At 43.8% G+C, this 18,723-nt stretch overlaps 3 protein-coding genes across 6 annotated transcripts in view; 1 reads left to right on the forward strand and 2 right to left on the reverse strand.

Moving 5' to 3' along the window:
- The window catches only part of VMP1 (vacuole membrane protein 1), a 69,175-nt gene extending 67,055 nt beyond the window's left edge, over positions 1 to 2,120 (reverse strand). Inside the window, exon 1 of one of the 3 annotated variants that reach the window (XM_063340275.1) lies at positions 1,982 to 2,120. The gene's annotated coding sequence lies outside the window, so the exon portion shown is untranslated. Of the gene's footprint in view, positions 1 to 1,938 lie in introns of all 3 variants that reach the window. The other 2 variants (XM_063340276.1, XM_063340274.1) reach the window with 2 other exon arrangements.
- PTRH2 (peptidyl-tRNA hydrolase 2) lies at positions 2,095 to 3,438 on the forward strand. Its single transcript, XM_063340278.1, has 2 exons — positions 2,095 to 2,211; positions 2,774 to 3,438. Exon 2 carries the CDS (start codon positions 2,793 to 2,795, stop codon positions 3,309 to 3,311), a length of 519 nt encoding a protein of 172 aa, XP_063196348.1. The 5' UTR covers positions 2,095 to 2,211; positions 2,774 to 2,792; the 3' UTR covers positions 3,312 to 3,438.
- Positions 3,439 to 5,090: 1,652 nt separating this feature from the next.
- The window catches only part of CLTC (clathrin heavy chain), a 33,725-nt gene continuing 20,092 nt past the window's right edge, over positions 5,091 to 18,723 (reverse strand). The window contains exons 15-33 of one of the 2 annotated variants that reach the window (XM_063340414.1): positions 18,093 to 18,218; positions 17,378 to 17,520; positions 16,746 to 16,980; positions 16,276 to 16,398; positions 16,034 to 16,179; positions 15,690 to 15,873; positions 15,167 to 15,359; positions 14,546 to 14,703; positions 14,165 to 14,329; positions 13,964 to 14,071; positions 13,670 to 13,837; positions 13,349 to 13,498; positions 12,939 to 13,070; positions 12,661 to 12,771; positions 12,037 to 12,207; positions 11,531 to 11,752; positions 10,405 to 10,425; positions 7,378 to 7,453; positions 5,091 to 6,112 (exon numbers count right to left, since the gene is read on the reverse strand). In XM_063340414.1, coding sequence (XP_063196484.1) covers positions 5,988 to 6,112; positions 7,378 to 7,453; positions 10,405 to 10,425; positions 11,531 to 11,752; positions 12,037 to 12,207; positions 12,661 to 12,771; positions 12,939 to 13,070; positions 13,349 to 13,498; positions 13,670 to 13,837; positions 13,964 to 14,071; positions 14,165 to 14,329; positions 14,546 to 14,703; positions 15,167 to 15,359; positions 15,690 to 15,873; positions 16,034 to 16,179; positions 16,276 to 16,398; positions 16,746 to 16,980; positions 17,378 to 17,520; positions 18,093 to 18,218 — 2,757 coding nt within the window. In that variant the 3' untranslated portion in view covers positions 5,091 to 5,987. The remainder of the gene's footprint in view (positions 6,113 to 7,377; positions 7,454 to 10,404; positions 10,426 to 11,530; positions 11,753 to 12,036; positions 12,208 to 12,660; positions 12,772 to 12,938; positions 13,071 to 13,348; positions 13,499 to 13,669; positions 13,838 to 13,963; positions 14,072 to 14,164; positions 14,330 to 14,545; positions 14,704 to 15,166; positions 15,360 to 15,689; positions 15,874 to 16,033; positions 16,180 to 16,275; positions 16,399 to 16,745; positions 16,981 to 17,377; positions 17,521 to 18,092; positions 18,219 to 18,723) is intronic. The other variant, XM_063340415.1, reaches the window with a different exon arrangement.

Below are 18,723 nucleotides of genomic sequence, written 5' to 3' on the forward strand. Positions count from 1 at the left end.
ACCACCATCATACTGGAAAAACTGGCCTACTCCTGCTATACATCAGGGGTAATAGTTTTTTATTTTAAAACCAAAGCTTGTTAAGAAATACGAGGAGATCTCAAAATATGCACTAATTACACAGAGCATTCTAAGGAGAGGCATTCACAAGATGTAGTCAGAAAGAGTTATGACATTCAAAAGATATTCAAAGACAACCACAGGAAAAAAAAGCTTTAAGTTGGAAATAGTGCAGACTTTCCAGTTAAGAGGCTTGCCTACAGTACGCTCGGCTTCCTCAAAGCTACTACCCACTTAAAAGCTACCAAGTCTCCTCCTATCCTTTCCACAGAAGTTACAAGTACTATTGATTTCAGCTGCTAAGTAGGACAAGAAGCCTAGCTCAAATTAATAACTAGTGCTTACGTCCCATTGCACAACTGGAAACATGTTTTTTCAAACTGTCATCTGAAAACACGGCGTGAAGCAATCATTACAACTGTCACTTATGACCAATAAGGAATAATGAAAAGTCCGTTCCATGTGGCAGAAATAATGGACTGAAAGAAAAAAGGACTATCATAACAAAGCCCATTTCAACAGGCAAAATAATGCCTTAAGAAGAGCTTATATACGCTATCATAAGGTAAGATGGTATAAAGCACGAGAACCCCCAATAGAGCTATCTGGCAGGAACGGGGGTGAAACAGCCTTTGAAGAGCAGTAGTCCTAACAGCAGAATAGTAGTAAAAGCCACTGCTCAAACAAAATTCACACACTCCAAGGCATAAAAGAGTATTACCACACTCTCTCCACCTCAGAGTGCTCAACCCATATTGTTAACGTTAACTAAACCAGGATACCCACTTGTTGGTAAGCACCACCGCACAGAGCAGAGAAAACAAGGACAGGAGAGAACCCTGACGAAATGTCATACGAGCAGTTCAAAGGGATAACCTGGATTCACAGCACTTTATAGATAAACAGCCACTATTAAAGAAACTTACTACCCCTTCCCTCAGGTCACCTAAACGACTGGCCAAACATCTCAGAAGCTGACATGGAACTCAAAAAAACTGGAACAAAATGGGAATCTTACTGCTTTATTACCTTCTGTAATGACTAGATGATGTTGGCAGAGAACTAAAAACCAGCCAAACACATCTAGGTGCTCAACTTCAGTCAACAGAAATGAGACATTAAGAGGCTTCGTGGATTTGGGCCTAACTACCCAAGTCCGTAAGACAAGCCACAGTCTCTAGGAAGAAGGACAGTGGGTGTGACACAGGGGAGGCAGTCAGCAACCCAGCTGGGAAAACACAACACAGTCTCACTGGGGAAGCAGACAAAGACCATCGGCATCCTACTCTTCGCCACTGGAAGGATGAATTTCTCACTGTATCATCAGGCACCGACCCTTGAGCCAAAGCAGGGTGAGTCGACCGTGCAGTTTCCAGGGTTTCATCCAGCGGGACGTGAAGCGTCCCGAGCAGAGCCGGTCTCCAGTGCGATGGGGGGTGGGTTCGCAGCAGCACAGCTCCCTTGCCGCCCCTCCAGCGGCGTGGGGACGGCTCCTTCCCTCCCTCACGCTCGCAACGCTCAGCCTGCGGTCGCCTCACGGTTACCTCACAGACAGCTCGCCTCCCCGCGCCGGGCCCCTCCCGGCCCCACACTCGCCCAACACCGCCCGGGGCCGTCGCTGGGTCACGGTGCCCCAGGTCACTGGAGGCTCTCCCGACCCCCGCCACCAGCGCGGCCGCTGCGGCCTCACCACGGAGATCGGGGAAGGGCGGGCGGGGAGGGGGAGCGGCGCGCGACCCCTCAGGCGGCCGTGAGGGGAGCGGCGCCGCGGCCAGCGCTGAGGGGGCGAGATGGGGGAAGGCGGGCAGGTGCCGCTGAGGGGACGGCGGCACGGACCCCCGCCCGCCGGGGAAGACCCTGTGGCCGCCGAGGCCTCACCTCATCCGATCCGGCCGGGCCCATCCCGGCGCCCCGCACTCACCCCGCTCCGCGCCGGCTGCTCCCGCTGGGCCCGGGCCAACCCGGAAGTAGGGGCGGGGCCGACTCCTCCGCTTCCCGCCCACCGGGGTACGTCACTTCCCGCGCGCCGCACTCCCTACCCCTCCCGTGGCCGGCGCTCGGCGCTCCCTCCCGCCCCGCGCTGACACGCGCCGGTGGCGTCACTTCCGGGCGACAGTGGGGCGGCGGCGGCGGCCTGGCGGCGAGCGGCGGGTAAGCGGCGGCGGGACACGGGGCCTCCCCACCCCAGCTCGCGTCCCCCTCGGGTTTTGCCTCCCTCATCCCTCAGGTTCACTCGCACCCGCCGTCGGCCTGCCCGGTGCAGCCGCTTCCCCCGGGGGCCGACGGTGCGCGGGCCTGGCGAGGCCGCGGCTGCCCGAGCGCCCGGGGGCGCTGGAGGTGGCTCCGGACAGTGGCCCTACAGGGAATTTTGGGTATTGACTTTAAAACCCCGCCAATTTACCCTTTCTCTCACCGTTTTTAGGTGTAACTGTCGCATAATTTGGGGGATTTTTTCTGAGTTCTGCTTCCCGCGGTGAAGCCCATCACCGGCGGGTTGCGCACTGTCACCAGTGACGTGTTTGCGACGAGAAAGCTGTCGCTGGGAAAGGAGAAAACCCCACACCAAAGGTGTCTCTGAACATCCTTTCCCAATGCATGAAAATGCGATTCTTTTTTTTTTAAAAAAAAAAGTGTTTATCTCCAAATAACCAGGTGCACTCTCACAAGCTGAGAAGTGCTTAAGTAATTTATTTCTCCTCCTGCGCTTTCATAGCCAGTCTCCAAAATCCACCATGGATTACCTCTCCAAACCTGGGTTGCTTAGTGTCATTGCTGGAGTCGCCTGTGGAGTGTGCCTGGGATGGGGCATCCGTGGGAGATTCCTGCGGCGGCCCAAAGCCGGAATGTCTGCGCCCGCAAACGGCCTGGGGAGCGAAGCCAGCGTCATGGGAGAGTCTGGGGAGTTCAAGATGGTGCTGATCGTCCGCAATGATCTGAAGATGGGAAAGGGCAAAGTAGCAGCGCAGTGTTCCCATGCTGCTGTTTCCGCCTACAAGCAAGTTCAGAGGAGAAATCCCGAACTCCTGAAGCAGTGGGAGTACTGCGGACAACCTAAAGTCGTCCTCAAAGCTCCTGATGAAGAGACTCTGATCCAGCTCCTGGCTGATGCTAAACACCTTGGACTGACTGTGAGCTTAATACAAGACGCGGGTCGTACTCAGATAGCTCCAGGCTCCCAGACGGTCCTTGGTATTGGACCGGGACCAGCTGATGTAGTAGATAAAGTTTCTGGTCACCTAAAACTCTTCTAAACTGGGGACCAACGAAATGTGAATGCATTGGTGTATAGCAGTACTGAAGGGATAAAAATCCAAGTTTGGGGATTTTTCTGTATGCTATATCTCAGTATAAATAAAATCACTGAGTTTTTTTAAGAGATTTATTTGCAAATCATGAGTTTCTCAGGCTCCTATATTGTGTTTACTGCTGGGCTCAGTGGAGCTGAGGAAAGTAGAGCTGGCAGAATTGTACTACCATAAGAAAGACCCCAGTGTATTTAAGACTCGTGCAATGGCTTGAGAATTTTGCGCTTTTCTGGTTTACTGGCTGAAGAGAAGTGTGAGTGAAATTTAAGCGAATTTGTCCCATGTGCTAAAAGTGACAGGTTCCCCCTTCTCCGGTTTTTGAAGAGATACGTTCTTTAATTCAGAAAAGACTAGCTGCTGAAGCAGTTAAGAATTGCCCCCTGCAGCTGGGGTAGCTGTAGCCAGCTTCCTGCACAAACAGTTTCTAAGTGTAACTGATGCAATAGCTTGTGACTGGCATGAGACTGACCAGGTTAAACAGGCTTTGCAGCCCAGACCTTAAGAGCCAGTAAACAGTTGTGGGGAGCAGCTGAAAGCCGTGCTGCTCTCCAGAGGTGTCGCTGTTCCTATTGCGCTTGCAGGAATCTGCAAGCAGGTCAGCACATAGAGGGAGTTACCTACATATAAACAGCTTTTCATACAGCAGCTAGCTTAAATCCTGTTTTACTTGGAATTAACAAGTCTTCTGGGGTTTAAGGATGTTACTGGACAGAGTTCAGATCATACTGATCATGGCTTGTGTGAATTCTACCCTTGTAGCTCTTTGTAGCTGTAAAACACTGCACTTCTAAGTAGATGGACTTTCTTTCCACAAGTCAGTTTTATAACAGCTGTTTTGCAAGAACAGTGCTGATGAGCACACATCTTGCAGCCTCTCAGCCATGTCTTCCTTCTGTTTTCTCTTACACGACATATTTCATAGGAACTGAGCTGGGTTTGTCTCTATCAGTCAAAGTTACAGACCCAGAGGGAGCATCAGGGGTTGAAATGCAAGCGTAAGCAGCTGTAATAAACACAACGAATGAGAAGGTTTTATACTGCACCTCTTATTTCGGCATAAGACTTTTACAAAGACAACATTACTCACTGCAGACTTTTATTCCAACACACTCTTGAACAAAGACCTAGAGCCTGTGGTAGGTAAAGCCCCCTCAGGTGCCTACACCCACCATTACCCATGGAAGAGCAGAGTCACAGGAGCAAATAGGAAGGGGATTCAGCTTCAGAGCTGGAACCTGACACTGGGGATGACTCCTGGTTAAGGGACAAAAGCTTCTCCAGCTATCGCAAATACAGCCAGTGCTGTAATGCTCATTACATTCAAATATGACAGTATTCATAGAGAAACATTTAAGTCAATTTTATTTGAAGCTAAATATATTTAAGGCAACTTACATACCTAGAACATGATCTCAATTTAACTAACACACCCTACTACAATCCTAACGTATCATCTGATCAAATATGCTGTAGTTGACCACAATGCAGCCAACTATTGAAAAAGTGCTATTTTCTTCTCTCTGGCATAATCTTTCTATAGAAAAAGCATTACATATTTTCTTGTATTGCCCCCTCAGTGCAAGACACCACTAATGGTCTCCATCGCTGCTCTCCTAATGGCCCCTCAGACCCCGGCACCCCCACACTACTAGCACTGTAATACTTGGTTCGAGTTCGAAGGTCCTTTTTGAAGACAGTAAAGTGAAGCTACCACTATGCAGCATGTCCACAGTCCAGTAATTTATTTTTAAATTGAGTAATTTCAAATTGCACAAACAAAACTGAACAGCAATATGCTTGAATTCTCTCTTCTGTACACTCAAAACAGTGATCTAAAACACCACAATATCCAACATACACAAACCTCAGGGCAGGGTTAGTAAATACACAGATTGGAATCATGGTGCTCTGTTCCTGAATGGAATGTCCCACAAAAGCACAGGATACAGCACAACATAAGGTCATCTGTTACATATGGAGTGAGCAAAAAGACACTAGCATTTTCTATATGCATAACTGGAAAAACCTGCATAGGTTAAGGAAAAAAAAAAACCAAAAACTTTTACTCATTTTAAGTCAGGCAAGGTTGTCTGTACGCATTTTAAATTCTTTTTAGAGCTATGCAATCCAACCAGGGTAGGATATGCTGATTAGTGTTGTCTCTTGTCAGCAGTCTTGCAAGGTCAAATACAAGTATCTTCGCTTTAGCTTTCTCCGAATATACAGTGAGACTTAAATGCATTTAGAATAGACAGTACATACTGTAAGCTGCTCACATACAAGGAACTTAAGATTCAATATTAGAGTTTAACACTATAGAGTGCAAATCAGAATCTTCACAATAGACTTAATGGTAATAAGCAGTCCTGCAAAAGCCCACTTGAACAAAGTTGTTTAAACTATTCCCCTTTTAAAGTAAAGTCTAAATGACATGGAATGTGAAAAAGATTTAACATAAGTGATTCAAATAGTTTGCGCTAGAAAAAACAGTCCTTCATGAAATAAAGGTTACAAGAACACGAGGCAGAACTCTTGCTTTTCCCTGTTATGAGTTAAAGCGGGGAGGGACGGTGGAGTTTCAGTAAGAAAATACGCTAGCTCCAAACTGACTTGTGCTGCATCTTACATGCTGTACCCAAAGCCAGGCTGCGGTTGCCCGTAGGGAGGTGCAGTGTAGCCATAGCCAAAAGGTGCTTGTGGTGGAACTGCGACACTGGGTCCTGCTGTCAACATTAGCTGGGGCTGACCTGGAAGACAGAACAGTTTCATCTTCATTCCTCAATACTGAAAGTTCAGTCAGCAGAATTCCTGCAACTTCCCTGGAGACATTTGTACGTTTAACAATAAGCCCCTATTGACCTGGTTTAGGGTCCTCAGCAGCCGGAACGGGCATTTCCCCACAAAACCTCAGGATGACAGAGTACCTGGCTAAAAATGCTACACTATGAAGTAGGTGTACACTGACACGTTCTTGAGATCTGGGACAAGTAGTTTAAGTTCTCACAAATCTGATGAGGAGAGAGAAGGGAACAGCTTCTTATTCCTTAGGCATTGAGCTCACCCAGTCCCAGAATCCGTTTGACTTTTGAATAGTATTTCCTGTTCCAATTGTGTTAGTAACTCTGCTTCATTTGAGGCCAGAGTCCTGTGCTACAGCGAGCCTGACAGGACTGCAGGGGTCAAGCCTTCACCACATACAGAAACACCTTCTGAAACATCCTCACAGGCCACATTCATTACAACAAAATAGTTCACTGTGGAGAACTGTATCTTTGATAAGTGCCTGATTTTTAGCTACTTACAATACCAATTTAGTAAGACAGCCCAATAGCATGCAGTTATAACAGCATGTTAGGCCAGGACACAGTTTCCAGACTAGTTCAGCCTTAACAGTAGCAATTCAAACTCATTAGAAATATTAAGTGCATAAAGGCAACTGTTACAAGACGTTTTGCTTTGGAGACAGCGTAGGTTGGATTACTTGTCACATAAATACTCAGAGCTAGGTCTTGAAACTCACACCCAGTGGCTTTACGGCTAACAGTCTACAGTTCCTCTACTGCTTCAGGGTGCGGTGACTAGAGACGTCAGCTACACACTGGAGGTTCCTTTATCACTGGATGGAATTTGTATTTGTAACTCTTAATAGAACTGGTGGAATAACCCAGATACAAAGGAAATACCCAACACAGAAGCAAAGGACGTTGAGCAAGACCCAAATAATGCACTTGCTGGAAGTCTGGCATAGCACCGCTCCTGCACTCCTTTTCTTCAGAAAGTGTTTCCTTACTGAGCTAGGACAATCTTAAACCTTGTAGTCCATATCCAATCTTAGGAGCAGCAGCATTAGAGCAGTGCTTTATCTAATATTTTGGAACATATTCCTTTAAAATTTGATTTCACATGAAGAACATTACCATTCCCAAGGACATCCTTGGGGAAAAACATGATTAGAGACGTGTTATTTTAAAAGCAAACTGTGTTACTGACAACACATGAACTAAAGTATTACCATAAACAATAGGTTGTGTTTCTGTAGCTTGCTCCTCTTCCTTTCTCAACGATTCTGATGCGTCCAGTTTATCCACCTGAAATCGAGACCAACAGTTAAAACAACTCCTCTAAAAGAGGTACTTACTCATGGCAGAGAAGTGGAAAAGCCTTAGTGGTATGTTAACACCCATCAAGAAAAGGAGACCGTTTACAAGTTAAGATCAATTCAAGTAGCAATGTTGGTACTGGTGCAGTCAAGATTGTCTGTTTCCTGAAAAAAAATCCCTAATTGAGGGATTTGTGGAACTTCTTTGAAAGCTCACTCCAGGCTGAAGCTTTGTATGACAGGTCCCACACTGGACTAGAGCTACTTTGACATCAATAAGCTCAGTCACTGTTGCTCCAACTGCTTCAAACCAAACAGCCTTAGGGCACAAACTCAGATTTTAGCACAACGTCAGTTGGAGACCTTTGGTGTTGGAGCAATTGCTACAATAGTGCCCAGACCTGGAGAAGTCTCCCTGAATATACCATTGAGGCGAAGTAATGTGAAGTTGGTATTTGTATACAGCAGACTGCAATAGCATCCGACATGTCACTTGAGCCTCAAGATTTCACTTTCCAAACCCATTCACTCATGCAATTTAAGTTCAAATGCAGAGAATGCATGTGTATAAGACTTGCTTTTTTCCACTCTAGAACTGTGTGGCAGTCAGCCTAAACCCACCAATACTCAACTTGTTTGAGCTTAACACACAGCAACAAGACAAGACTAGCCAGCTTCACCCTGCGGCACAGCAAGTGCAATTGTGCTGTTAGCCCACCCCTACAGAAAGGCAAGAGAAGGAACTTGTTCTGTAGCGAACAGCTAGTTACTAAAACAGATCCAAGGAAACTCAGCATTACTACAGTCTAAGGCAGGCCCTGAAACTAAAACCACAAAAATTAGGTATTGACATTTTACCGGGGAGATAAGATTTAGAATAAAGTCAGAGACAATCATGCCAATTACTTTTTAAGACAGTAAGACAACTCACAAACCAGATTAGTCTTTCATTTCATTTGTGTCCTTAAAGGAGTTTGAAGACAGGTTTCCTGTATTTACACAGGGTTGGCATTACTTATTCAGCTACATCAACATCCAGGAGTCAAACAGTTTTCAGCTTAACTGTGCTACATTAGCAAATATTTGCAGGAAACTCTAACGGCTTTCTTCCATTTAGTTGTGAATTACAACATGTGTTCCATAAATCTGTTAATTTGTAACCTCAATTAGAGGCATAAATCCAGGAAATGGCATAAGTCCCGAGCTTTATGAGTTCATTCATTGACTGGGCTTTCGCGCCAAGCCTTTTTTGTTACCTCACACCAGTATCTGGCTTGCTGCTGTCAAAGTGCACAGGAGTGTATGCCAATGCTTCAAGACTCATTTCCAGACACTGTGCTGAGAACTGCACTCTTTTTTAACTCAAATAACAACACACTGAACACAGAAACACAAGTTTAGAGATGCAAATCCAAGGAGAATGTGCAGAGTTTGCTACTGAACAGAGGCATTTGGCTTACGCACACTTGGAAAGCCTCCAGCCCAGGACACTTACTGCATTTTTGCCCCAGTTTTGATGCCCCCCCCTCAAAACTAAACATATATTTACAATAACAAGCACGAGTTTGAAATCAGCCTGCAGGATGGTTCTTACACCACTTGCTTGAGCATCACCAGGTTCAGTACCCTACAGACTTGTAGCAAGATTGTTTTAAAGGCTTTTCCACAGGGACTGCAATAAGCTGCAGAGGAAAAGTAACATGCATTCGATGTTATTGTGTTATGTGTGCATGAAAAAGAGGCAAAAGTACTGAAGCAAGAGTGAGGTCTGAAGATGACTGCCATACAGGCTCCCCCCAAAAAACCACACGCAGCCCACAGCAATGCCTTGTAGCTTAAGGAACAGTGGGATGTAATCGCAATGACCGCTACACATGCGTAGTCTATGCAAACACTGCAGTTCAATTACCTTTTTTCACACACACGCTTTCTTACTGCCTCACTTACTAGCTGCTGAAGGACCTTACGCTACGCATTTTAGTCAGGTTAGCCTTGAGTTCCAGTGGTGTAATTACAGACATCTTGTCACCAAGAAGCAGTCTGCATTTAGTCCATCTTCAAGCCATTTGTCAGTTTGTTCGCCCTTTGCTCAACCACATTAATGGAAAACTCACACTAGGGGTGACCTCTGGTCTAAGGAGAATCAGAGTGGTAGTTGTACAGAAGCAGATGGACAGAAACCTTAGAGATTGCCCTTCAGAAGAGCAAAATTGCACAGCAAAAGGCAAGCCCCAGAAGAGCAATAAGCATTACTTTTTTTTTTTTTTTAAATGAGGTAGCAAGAGAAGTTTAATGAAGCCGATGAGCTTGGAAGGCAATCTTTTTTTGCACAACTACAAGAAATCTGCTACAGGGAAGAGAACCACAGACTTTGTCTAACAGCTGAAGTTTTAAGTTGCTATGTGAACTAGAGCACCATGTGGATTAGACTAGCACCATAAGAACTGGACACCTGAATGAGGAAGAGTCTCTTCTGAAGCAGCTAGTATCTACTCTGCCTACTGTCAGCACACATTAGTAATGGTCAAGAGATCAGAAACTGGATCACAGTCCTTCAACTAGCAAACGCCATATTGATTTATGGTTCAGAGACAGTGGTCCAAGACTTATTTCTTATTGTAGGAGGTTCTTCCAGTAAGATTGGCTGTCAAATAGTAGCACTTGTGTACCCTTTCAGTACCAGGTTGACTGTGATCCAACTGACCACCTGTATGCCCTTCCTGAGGATCTATTAGCTTATTAGTAGCAAATGAATCTAGTTTTCTCCTACAGCACTAGCTACTTGTAAAGTTAAACAATTTGCATATGCTTAGTGATATTTTGTTTGGGGGAAAAGCAGTAGCAGCAGTGTAGTAAACATAGGAAAGAAAAAAAACTCATGCAGAATCCTTAGACTTAGTCCTCCAGACTTAAAGATGGAAAACAAGAATCAACTTTCACCTTTTCCTTTATTGCATCAACCTGCAAAGGAATTCAGAAGGTGCAGCTTAGAAAAATCAAATTCCATATTTAGCATATAAAAGGTAGAAACAAAAGCGTCAGGGAAGAAATAATTAAGGTACAGGCGAATAAAACAAAGATACACCAGAAGTATCTGCTTTAGAAAGGCAGCTCTGCTTGTTGCTAGATCTCACTGCATTTATTTCATTAGCTACACTACAGTTATATCCTAATCCTTTACCAGATCATGAAATTTTAATTTTTAAGAATTCTAGTCCAAGACTACTACTTCTCAGTAGAGGTCTAGTATTAGCTTGGTACACCAGGCAAATCTGACAAGCAATGCTATTGCTTAGATAGCTCCCCACCCCCCCAAAAATAAAGCATTTAAAGATAGCAGATTGCTACAGGACTACGGAGTAGTCCTGCCTTTAGAAGTAACAGCCAGGCAAATCATCTAGACAAACAGACACTCCAGTCTGCATTGACTCATGCTCGAGTTAAACTTTTACTTCTCACAGAAGGAGTCTTAATCATTAATTTACACCATTTCACTGGAAGATACTCTAAAAGCTTCATCTGGGCAAATCTTGCTAGTGACAGTTGGTATTTAACTCAAATCTGGTTCGAGCCTGTCAGAGCATTACCAAGTACTTTCCCCATCCTAAGTCACTTCAAAGAAAAGGTAAGTCATAATTAGTGCCATTAAGTATCAGAGCCACATTTTAGAGTTAAATGCACAGCAGACCAAGTTAACTCAAGATCTAGCTATAAAGTTTTTTTAGTATACAGTCTAGAATTTAGTTAGAGCTTGATCCCAGCTGGGATTCCTGACTGACACAGCATATGGAAAGCCCGAATGCTGGAACTACTTTAAGACACTGCCCACGGTCAGGCAAATACTACTGATGTAGGTTCTGTAATTGGTAGATAGGGTGGAGCCTGCAAGTGTTTCAGTCTCTTAGAGGGCGAAGTCTCTCCCCAGATGGACTGAAAAATAAGTGTGGACATGGACAGACAGACATTTGACAAAGCCCAAATTAATGTTAGTAGCAAGCAGACAGTCTCAAGGCATACACCACGGTGACTAATGAGCTTTCAGTGTTGGAGAAGCACCTGCTCTTACCTTGGTCAAGTACTCCTTCATGACCTGAATGAAGTATGGCATGGCAAAGTCCATGATGTTGTGTCTCCATGCTGTTTCCAAGACAACATCTGGCCTTAGGAGATCATAGCAGGTGAAGAGACAAGCACCAAAGCATTCTCTCTTGTTCTCCTGCAAGAACCACTGCAACAACTCTTCTGCCAACTCAGTATCTTTGGATTCTGAAGCATACTGCATTGCATCCTACAACAGGAGAGAGTCTGTTTAGCCTCAGGTGCCATAGTTAAATACCACATCTATGTCAGTGATTGTACTAAACTGCAATCTATTACTGACATTAGCACAAAGAAGGTATTCGACAACTTGTTTCCAAGAAATCTGCCCACCTACTGCCACTCTGAAGCAAGATTTGCCAGATTAGCAACAGGCACCACCTAGTGGCATCCAAGAAGATGCAGCTTTATTACAAGGTCACAGGCCTCCAAACAATCCAAGTATGCTAAACTAAACCTGTGTAGTGGTCTTACCTTGTACAGCCTGTCTTTCTTACAGAGTTCTACACTTTGTTTCCAGCGATTGTTTCCTTTGAAGAGATACGCAGCAATTCTCCGGAACTCTATTAGTTCATGTTTCTCCAAACGTTGAGCAAGAGAGATGTTGTCAAAGTTGTCATAAGCATCTATAGAAGTCCTAAGAGCCTGAGTTAAGTAGAAAAAAAAAAGTTATTTACACCTCAGATGTACAACCGCATCCACAAAGACACAAACATTTTCCTTACATCTTGCTGAGCTGTCACACTCATAACAAAGTAGCCAGTCTATCCCCAGGCGGAATGGCCCAAAAAGCTCCCACAAACCCACTAACAGTTCTCCCCTTAATCCTTGGCTAGTCACCACCAAGTTCAGTTTGAAGTGGCAAAGAACACATACTTAAGGGATGCAAGTTAACAGCAAGAAGGTAAAATCTACTGAAAATGAGAGAAACTTGTGTTTCTAGACATTAAACACACGCAGAATATTAGATTAAAACTGACACAGAAGCCAGCGTGAATAAAGCTTTGAAATTCAGGAATAGCTCCTTCTATTATGAAGCATATACAGCACGCAAGTCGATACCCGTTCCAGACATTACCATTTCAAGACAAGCCATACCTGGTAGTCTTCTTCAATAATGAAGAGGTTGTTCAGGGACTCATTCACTGATTTGTTGTTGTGATTTTGAACAGAGCGCAAGTAAGGCTTAACCAGTGGTAGCTGTTTAACCTTGAAGGAATCAGGTAGATAAATTTAAGTCAAGATAACGTTTTGTAGAGGTATCCTAGCATCTTCCCTGTGAGGCAGTGAAGTAGCTAAGCATTTTAAAACACTACTACAGCTAACTACTACTCCAACTGCAACTTCTTCTTTGATCTGGATAGTAGGAAATTTACCTTTGTAAAGAAGGTGACAGCACGAGTGTGGTCAAGCCGAGGGGACAACACCATCAGCAGATCATTGAGCAAGAGAGGTTTAAATTCCAAATAGAACTGAACTGCCTTGTAATACAGCTCCACGTTGGCCACCTAGAGGTGAGTAAGGACACACGTTCAGAGCAGAAGTTTTGATTATAGAGGAATACAAATGAAAGACAGACATAACTTTAGATATTCCAGCACAACTGAGCCACCCATCCAAGACTCATTCTTGTCTTTAGAAATCTCTTCAGTTACTGTAGTTGACTTGCTTTGAATTGATGTGGCAATATCAAGAACTCCAAATTTTAAACAGGCTCCTTACTAGTGAGGGAAGGGATCTGAAGTGCACACAGCAAATGTGCCTCCTTTCACTAGGAAAGTAATACCTTAGTGATGATATCTTTGAACTGGCCTTCTTTCCAAGCATCTGTTGGGTGATTCATCATTGTGATTATGGCATTATCATATTCTTCATACTTATCATACAAGAACACCAGTTCAGCCCAGAGATGGGCTTGTTCTGCAGCTCTCAGAACCTAAGCAAAAGGGATATTAGAAATTCCAGTTAACATATATTGCTATCAGTGTCCATCAGTGCTCAGGCTTTAGTGCTACCAATAATCTCAAGAGCTGCTATTGCAAAAGCTAGGGTACAGACAATCCCGACAGATGCATTTTAACTTAAATTTAAGGCCTCAGACTTTCACCTTGGGGATGTTGACTCTGGACCAGAACAGTTCCAAATGCTCCCTCATCTTCTGTGGCTTGAATTTGGAGTAGAGAATTGCTAGCTCTGTAAACATCCCCATGTGTGCTCGCTCAAGTCCAAGTGCTGCTTCCAACATAGTTATCAGCTCTTCAAAGTAGCCACGATCCTAAGAGATACAGACAGTTAGAGATGTTTCACATTAGGAACCAACCTGACTAAGTTTCCAGCTTTGTACAGAGTTACCATAAAAGAATTTAGACTTTGATCGTATAACAGAAGTCAGCTTAATTACCTGGTAATAGTTGATTAGCTCTTCCAACTCATCTGCATGCACAACAATATGAAGTCCACACATCTGGGCCAAGCGGAACTCTTTTCCGTCAACACAAGCGAAGCAGACCTGGAATTGACAATTACATTATTGCTTATAATCAAAGCTTCTGAAGCAGCTACAGCTTTGAAGCCCCTTAACATATTCAATCAGTAAGTTTACCTCTTTCCATGTGCGAGTACTGTTTGCTTTCCGAGCACCATCCACAGCTGCCTGGTATTCACCCAGGTGAACTAAAGTCGAGGCTAAACGGCCAAAGTTGGACACATTGTTATACAACAGCTTAGCTGCTTCATACATCTTTTCATCATAACAGCGATCACCAACCTACAGGAAAGGACAACCAGGTTATTCTCGCAGCTCTTCAGTCAAGGGCTTACATACAGTATGGAGTGTCCAAGCATTATCAATTTAGAAATGCCTTTGAAGTCCAAGATCTATCTGCATAGCCAAAGAGACAGAAGTCCCAACACCCCTCTGATTAGCAAGGCCTAAGGAACCTGCTGCTGTGGTTCAGCAAAACTGAAACTCAGTCTCACTCACTTGCTGAATATGTGCATTGTTGGGTCCATTGATAAACTCCTCTAGCTCTGCTAGACGATTTGTTTTAGCAAGAGCAAAGATTAATTCTGTTTCCACATACGACTCCCGGGCCTTCTTGCGTGCCATCTGGAGATACTTCACCAGTTCTTCCCAGTTTCCTATGAAACAGAGTTCAGAATGCTTACTTCCCACCACTGAGGATACTTATGCTTAAGCTATACTACCAGCTCAACATAGTTTGACGTAAGTATTCCTACAGCTGTTCCCCAAGAATCAAGACTAGCCTTCATACCACACATTCTACATTAGATTAATAAGGTCACCTTATCATCGGCCTAGTTAAATAAATCCTGGTATTTAATTTCATGCAAAGACCTCCTTAGTAGCAACTGCTCTGACAGAAGTCTCCAGCTGGCTAAGGAAGGTAGTTACAAAACCACTGATTATCTGCAAATGGAATACGCTGTCTTTTCCCATTCTCATTTAGGGTAGTCTTTGAAGGACCAGATTCCTCTGCTTGCATCAAGATACAGGTTTGACAGAACTACAGTTTGAGCAACAGATCACACAAGAGACCTGAGCAACACCAACAGCAAAGAATTAAATAAAACTTAATCATACCACTGGCATTGGCAGCTTGAACAACTTCCATGTATGAGGAAGGATCATCTGCTTTAATATACGAGTCAATTGCTTCTTTTACCATCCCCTTCTGAAGCTGTGCTTTAGCCAGCTGACTCCACACAGCAGGCTCATTGCAGCGTTCAGCAAATTCATACGCACGATCCAGGTTTCCAATGTGCTCTATTAATACCTAAAGAAAGTGTTACCACAATCAGCCACTATCTATAAAGGCCAGTTTTACAAGACACTGTTTTACATTAGTTCTTCAGTGGGTCCACAGTTACTTTTAATATGAACTACTCTATACAACCCATGCAGCATGAGCTATTTCATGCTTAGGAAGTTTCACTTTACTACAGGGTTCCATACACAATGTTTGTTCTACTTCTTAAGACACTGAGCAGCTTTGGTCACTTTGTGAATTGGTATCAAGTACTGAAGCCACAAATTAACAGCAAAGTCCTCGTGTGAGGATGCACACGTCACAAGGAGTTATTACAGACTGAGATTTTTAAGATACCTGTACAGCTGACGTGTTGACATCAAACTTCCTGAAGATAGCAAATGCCTCCTCGAAAAGCTCATTGCTAATAGCTATATTGGCTATGTCTGGAGCATCATAATTATCTAGGCGATTGATGTACTCCATGACACGGGTACGGTCAGCCTTAATAGCTGTAAGAATGAGAAGGTTCTGCAGATTCCTAAATAGAGAAAATAAGTACATATCAAGTAAGAATAAAGAAATTCACCCTCCCCTCTGGAGAAGGTATTAACGTATTTGCTGTTCCATGTTACAGCAATTTAACACCTGCACCAAGTATAATTCCAAGTTTCCTGTGACTTAGTTTTGACTTTACACACCTGTGCTCACTGAACACTGAGTTATCAAGAACTATTTTCTCCAGCAGTTCAATAAGCTCATTAGGAAGATCTGCAGTCATGAAGGCCTTCACAGTAACAGATACTTCTTCAGGGTCCTGTGTCTCTGACAGTGCAGTCTGTACAACCTGCAGGCAGAGTCAAGCCATTGGCAAATCAGTTAAGTCGCATACTAGCAAGTCAAGTTAGGACAGCATAGGCTTTTAATGTTTTGTCAGCTATACCTGGTCAATCAGCGGTCTTCTGTAAGGGTTGCTTTCCAGTAGCACGCTGGCCCACAGTTCAGGGTCTTTACGGCGAACCAAGTAGCGGGAAAGACTTTTGAAGAGGGAGTTCTCATTGCACACCTAGTGAAAGGCATGTTTATTCAGAGTGAAGTCACAGCTACTGAGCCTACAGTGGTTGAGCTAATCATATTGCAACGTCAAATAAGCCTGCCTGAGATGCAGACTAGAAGTCTCAGGCTTTAATACTTCCATCAGCCTCCCATTCTAGGATGTCCAGGGGAGTCTCCCATTTCTCATTAAGTTGCAGGGAGAGATTAAATAGCTACCTACTTCTATTACAAGCAAGCAGTTCCTAGCTTAATATTTTTTAGGAAATAAGTGCTTTTGTCAGTTATAAACCTGAATACCTATCCCACGATACTCAGGTTAGAACTTAACCCATGAGTCAGCTGCCTTGGCATACATACATTAATAAGTTCCAAATCGCACTGTCCACGCTCATAAGCCACGCAGGCCAGGTGAGGGTCCCTCTTCTCACAGTACTTGCCAACAACGCGACTATCATAATAAGGATTCTCACGCAGGAATCTTTCTGGGTTGTTGTTGCTATCGATGTATATTTTGGCCAGTGCATTGTGAGTTGCAGGCTCCTCACAACCCTCGTGAATTCTTGCTTCCAGCCAGGGCAGAAGCAGTTTCAGCCTAGAAGGAGGCGGTTTTCATGTTAGAAAGGTTGAGTGAATAAGCAAATATCCACTTGCACAGTTTCTTCACTATAGAATCACTGTAGGATAGAGTCAGTAACTAAACCAGAGTCACAGTACTCCATTTTGACCTGCGTTGTAGTTCATTACTATAATGGTGTAACTTTCTGACACTATGAAGAACATCGCATGCCAAAGATGCTCTGGAGGCTGCTTAAGAGAGGTGCCCACATCAGCCAAGAAGTAAAACAGACTTTTACTGCTTGCTCACCCAGTGGCAGCTTCTTGTTACATCAGTACCAGCTTTAGCTATGCAACGAAGACATGTATTGATGGATGAGCAGTATAACCATTAACAGTCTGGCAGTGTGAAGAGACTTGTAGAAGCTTAATACCTGTTTCTTTTCTCAACCTCTGCAACAAGCTCATCAGTCGAAAATTGACCTCTCACTACGAGGATGAGGTTCTTTATCACGTCTTCAGAGCAATCCACATCAAGCAGTCCCCCAATAACAACAGGCAGACGGCTTGGATTCACCTAAACAGGATAATTTGAAGTCAGTGTGTTTTCACACAGTATAGACAGTCAATAACTTATCCCTAGAAGTACACATGAACGCTGCTTGTTAAGATTAACCTCATCTTCCTGCTTTTACTCCCAGCTTCCTGATGTTCTAGACAAGCTTGAAAGCCAATTATTCTGTCAGCAGGGGTTCGCACCACAGTTCAGTGGCTCACTAATGCTCAGTCCCCATAGGAAGAGCTCCTGAACGAGCTGATTTGTCCCTGGAGGAAGTATAAAAGGCAAAATTTCTTCCCTAAAATGCTGGAAGTTAGAATTACCCTAAGAATTCCAAAGTTATTCTAAAAGTCTTCCTCCTTCAAGAAGCACATCGGTGGAGGTTACTGCTCAGCTTGACTGAAGAACAAGTAAGAGATTTGATTCACACCAGGGCTAACTTACAGGAGGCCACTAATAAATACTTAAGCATGTCTCAAGTACGAGGCTGCTTGCAGAATACTTACAAACATAATGCCTACAGTTGCATACAATACTAGAAAGATCGACCCATTTGACTCATTAAAGCCAAGTGACAAATTGTAACTTACCTTCTGCACATAAATCTCAATATATTTTTGGAGATTATTTCTATATAAGTACAGCACCAAGTCGTGGACAAAGTCAAAGCGATCGCATACAATGATGAGTGGCAACTGGTCAGTGAGTTTAGCTTCCTATAAAGAGAAGAGCTTCAGTAATTCGGTTTTGTTCTCTGGCTTAAGCAGACAAATATAGTCACTTAAACTGTTCAAGCAACTGAATTTGGAAAGCCAAAATTCAACAGTTGACCAAATAATGACAGCTTATTGTTCAACTAATTGTCTGCAATATGTAGCAAGTAGGAGTATTCACACCCACTGCAGGGCCTACAGCAAGAAGCTTTCTGAAGTTTAACCCTGCTCCTTTGCACGGCAGAGCCTAAATAAAGTTTTACAACACAGTACAACTATTACAAGCCTAAACTAGAGATAGCGTTTTTAGTTGCCAGTGGTGTTTGGTGTGCAGGATTAGCACTCTGGGATTTCAAAGAGGAATTTAACCAACACTAGATTAGGTTGTGGATCATAACATAAAGCTTACAAACATAATGGACCGCAAGCGCCATGTGATACCTTCCAACTATGGATTTAGACAACAGTAAGAATCAAGCTAGTAGCAGTACTACTTAAATTGCTAATC

The sequence above is a fragment of the Chroicocephalus ridibundus genome, chromosome 7 (assembly GCF_963924245.1).
Source record: "Chroicocephalus ridibundus chromosome 7, bChrRid1.1, whole genome shotgun sequence".
NCBI classification, from domain to species: Eukaryota; Metazoa; Chordata; class Aves; order Charadriiformes; family Laridae; genus Chroicocephalus; species Chroicocephalus ridibundus.